Below are 4,704 nucleotides of genomic sequence, written 5' to 3'. Positions count from 1 at the left end.
AAATGTGGAGCACAAGAGGTGGCTAGAACTAAAAATAGACCTGGATGAACAAAACCTAAAGGAGGTTAGGAAAATAAGATTATTATCCAGACAAACCTACCTTTAGTCGGAGACTACCAATCAATTGCACTTTTTTAGGACCTCAAAGTTAAGAGGAGTGAGGAACTTATACACTCACTACATATGGGGAAGGAAAGGTTGTGCAAGACCAAGATGAAATGGCCAAGTTGATGCTTCCAAATCATAGGCCAACAAGGGTCCCACCCGCTAGAAGTGAACATAGCTAGAGTAACCCTTCTTGGGAGCGTCAAGAAGACAATCTCCCAGTTGGAAGCCAACCTGATAGAGAAGGCCTTCACCGAGGATGAATTCTCTTGCACACTTCATGAATTAGGCAAGGAAAAGTTCCTTGAATGGGATGGGATAACGAATGAGTTCTTCAAAGATTTTCGGGATGATCTGAAGTCCTCGATCATGCATATAGCCAACCAAGCCCTTCTTGAAGGAGCTTTGGCTCAAGTGTAAAGAGGGGCCTTATTAAACCTATTCCAAAGAAAGTTTATTGCTCCCAACTGAAACATTGGTGGTCCATAACTATGACAACATTCTGACATCAATGTTCGATATAGAGTAATCTTCACAAAGCAAGAATATATCTTACTTCAGCTGGACCTTGACAAAGCCTATGATCGGATTATATGGTTCTTTATAGAAGACATAATGAAATCATTGGGATTCGGTTCGTAGCTTTTTTGCTTGGTTCACACCCTTGGTTCTCGAAGCGAATTTGAGCTCCTGTTTAATGATATAATTGTGGGCTCATTCAAAGTCAAGAGATCAATGAGGCAGGGATTCCCTCTTGCCCCACTATTTTTTGCCATTGTGTCTCATCCTTTAATGGCCATGATTGAAGCTAGTGTAGCGAGAGGGGAGATCCAAGAGATGTCCTTGCCCAACAATAACCAACTCTTAGCGAAGCTCTTTGTGGACAACTCTACCCTCTTCTTGAAAGCTTTCCCTTAGGTGATCAAGAAGGCTCTGGAGATTGTTCAAACGTTTGCTACAACGTGGGGATCAACGTTTAATATTGATAAATCAAGATAGATCTCTCTCTCAAAAAATGACTCATTCAACCCATTTGTATGGACGAGGGAGATTGTATCAAAAGGGAAGATTTTATGACACATGGGGCCCCCATTGGGGGTAGACATCACTAACAAGCAAAGATTCTAGTGGGTCTTAATGAGCAGGTGGGAGTATGTGTTGCTTCCATTCCCGAGCAAAGTTAGAGTAATTATCCCTCAAGTCTCGACACGAGCTTGGGATTATAGTGTAATTTTTATGATGATTTTAATACATTTACTCACAATTGTGAGTTTGGCAAAAAATGTTCACACACACTCTGAGTTTGCCGTTCTTTTTTGGCACTACCACAATAGGTGATACCCAATCACTATGTTCTATTTCATAGATGAATTCCACTTACTTGAGCTTCTCAATCTCTTCCTTGATTTTCTTAGCAAATTTCTCATTATAGGTGTATGGTCATTGTCTACTTGGCTTAGCATCATCTCTCATAGGGATAGTATGCTGACATATTTCAGGATCCACTCCCTTGAGATCTTTGTAGGACCAAGAAAAAACACCCCTATACGTCCTTAACATCTGAATAAGAATTTCTTCCTCCTCTAGAGACAAATCTGTAGCTATATACGTTGGCTTTGAGTCCTCTCCCGGCTTTGCTAGATCAATTTTCTTGGCGTTTTCGGGTCCCTCATAAGATTTTCTTGGTTCTTTTGGCTGGTGCAACGGTTGCTCCACTATGATTCGTTGATCTTGCAAAGTGTATCTTTTGTAGTGCAAAAGAATAATGATTGATCTCGGTTTGTCACTGTCTGATTCCATTTCAATTGTCTAGACCTCTTTCAAGGTCCGTCTTAATACAATTCTCGCTCATGCATTTGAATTTTGGAAAAAAAAAGCTTTAATTTCTCTCTCTCTCTCTCTCTTTCACAAGTTTTTGAGATCCCTTGAGATTACTTGTGGGTAGACTAAGGGGACCAATCAAGTGACGGCCCCTAGCATTATATCCCAAAAACGTAACACTTCGGGTCCATTAGGTATCATGAGTGGCATCTTAGCATAGCAGAAGATGTGTGCGCTTGTGAATCAGTGAATGGTTCCCATATGAGCCTAAACTAGCCCTCATGAGTGCCATTTCTTTTTATCTCAATATTTCCTAGGAGCATAGTCTAACAAACATAAGAGTGGGTAAGTTTTTTTGCTAGGAGGAGGTGGGCCCTTACAAAGGAGAAGGTGGAGGTTCAAAATCCATCATAGAAAGAAGAGCACCAAGCCTCAAGTTTTTTTTTTTTTTTTTTGGTTTTGGGGGGGGGGGGGGGAGTACTCAATTTGTGAATCATTTAGTGAACTAAGGGTGAATTAGAGGCAAATAAAAACCACGGTGTGATCATGTGCAATGTCAATATGGACAACGACACATGTTAGCGTGATAGTAGGGTATTTGTGTGGCAACCGAGAGGTCTTGGGTTTGACCCACACCCCAAATTTGGGCCTTGGATCCCCCGGTTAGCGTTGTATGAGATAGTGAGCCCCCCACCCCACCCTCAACCCCCCCCCCCCCCCCCCCCCCCCCCCCCAACACCCCCCCAAAACCCAAAAAAAAAAAAAAAAACCACCACCACCAGCACGCATGAAAAATACACAAACGGTCTAAAGCATAATCAAATACTTTAGTAAGGTATCGACTATATTCTTACTCCTCTTTTATTCTCTATTTAAGTCCCATAAGGATGTACTTCAGAAACATCAATCACAAGTTATTCCCCATTGAAGCAAAGATAAGATCTCAGCATTTCTTCTTAATTTCCTAGATTGAATTTCTCTGAATAGAGATAGCCTCAAATGGAAAGTGTGAGCATTATTGATAACTTTCCGCCAAATGTGAGGCTCATAATAGCACAAAAACTACAAGAAACTTGGGCAGTGGAGTTAAAGTTGCAAGAGATTGCTAACCAAGGCTCCCAATTGAGACAAGTTCTACATGTGGATGCTTTTACCCAGAGCACATGGGATGTCAAATTTACAAACAATCTTCTTTACATCCAACTAATGACCCATTGGGACTTCGTGGATGAAGTCGTCTTCACCACGGTTGCTATGACGAGCTTTTCGTTCTATGGTAAGAAGCTTGTGTCGAACGAACTTTTTAAAAAACTGCCTTTTCAGAAGTTCAAGTGTCAATATCTACCTCTTTGTAGTGGAAAAAAGTTCTCATTTTTCAAGATGGACAAAAATGTCTAGCTTGGAATTAGGTAAAATTGGTGGCTTCAAACTTCTTTCATGGATGCAATGCAAGTAGGTGTGTCAAACGTTTTCTCAGGTGCTTCATTAAGCCGAATGCTCGGAGATGATCAAGAACTTTTCCAAAGCAAACGTAGTAATGTGTTTCTCTTTCCACGTGTGTGCTGACACGGTGCAATATGGCCGTAGAGGCGGATTACCTCGTGGTAATGATGTAAAATGTTCCTTTTCTTAACATGTTCTCACATATTCATCAAAGTGAGGACTGCACATGCAAAATTTATAGAATTTCTTACTCTATCTAAATTTGCATCACTTTGTTTTTTCCAAGAAAAGCTAAAAGTAGCGAAGGGAGGGGCATTTTGAAAACCTATTTTTGATGGTGGTCCCTATCTCTATCCATCCTTGCTTCTTGATAAAAGGTCATGCCAACATTAATTGTTGCTCAATGCAAAGCATATTGTTCAGTCTTGTTACGCAAAAACATGTTGGAAGTTGTAAAAACCTATGACTATACAGAAACGTTCACCAAAAAGTCCTTTTAGCCTATAACAGTTATAAAATTAACTTGTGATTATTAGTCTTCTCCGGCTAAAAAGTCCTCAGCATACAGACTCTGCCACGTGGTGCCGTCGGAGTCATCTTTTGAAGACACGTGGTAGCTGAATATGAGCCTCCTTCATAAAGAGTATATATTCTTCGCTATCATAATACAACTCTACCACTCACAATTGTGAGTGTGGCCAAAATAATAAAGAAAAATTAACTTATTTGTACTCTAATCGCTAAAATGAAGTTGTACTTTAGTGTCAAAGAAGAAATTTTTTGATATTGTATGTTAGTTGCTATTGTTCATACGCAGAGTCGATACTTAGTGTGCCTTTTTTTTTTTTGGTTTACTTTGTGCTTCTTTGTCGGCGGACATGCACAGGCGGGGTGGCAACCCTGGACGTATGGTGGCTTTCATCATCCTCTCGGTCCTTCTTTGCTCCTACTTGATTGGGTGGCTCCCAGGTTCGCCATGCCTTTCTTGATGGCTCCATTTGTAGCCAAGCTATGCTATGGTACCATGGCTAGATTCTAGCATGGTGGATATATGTAATTCGTTTTAAGATAATAATATATCTAAGTCACCTATTGTGAGTATTGCCAAAAATAAAAATAAAAAAATATTGAGGAAGCATAAACCAAAAGTTGACCACCAAGTGAAAATCCATATTTCCATATCTATATATCTAAAATAGGGGGAGGGATTCCTCCTTGGCCACTTTTCATCACCTCCTGCATTTGGCCAATCTGCCCTGGCAGCCCGGCAACATAGGAGGACGAGAGAGAGAGAGAGAGAGAGAGAGAGAGAGAGAGAGAGAGAGGTGCCACCAT

General features: G+C 40.6%; 1 protein-coding gene across 1 annotated transcript; it reads left to right on the top strand.

The window, feature by feature from the left end:
* The first annotated feature begins 2,887 nt into the window (after nucleotides 1-2,887).
* Nucleotides 2,888-4,502, top strand: LOC147457919 (uncharacterized). The gene is made up of 2 exons (XM_086511723.1): nucleotides 2,888-3,202; nucleotides 4,256-4,502. The coding sequence occupies exons 1-2, from the start codon at nucleotides 2,926-2,928 to the stop codon at nucleotides 4,321-4,323; spliced, it is 345 nt and encodes a 114-aa protein (XP_086367849.1). The 5' UTR covers nucleotides 2,888-2,925; the 3' UTR covers nucleotides 4,324-4,502.
* Nucleotides 4,503-4,704: the final 202 nt, after the last annotated feature.

This window comes from Adiantum capillus-veneris, chromosome 5, assembly GCF_014529385.1.
Source record: "Adiantum capillus-veneris isolate H3 chromosome 5, ASM1452938v2, whole genome shotgun sequence".
Classification (NCBI taxonomy): domain Eukaryota; kingdom Viridiplantae; phylum Streptophyta; class Polypodiopsida; order Polypodiales; family Pteridaceae; genus Adiantum; species Adiantum capillus-veneris.
The sequence above is the reverse complement of the archived record's forward strand: the minus strand, read 5'-3'. Positions and strand labels throughout refer to the sequence as shown.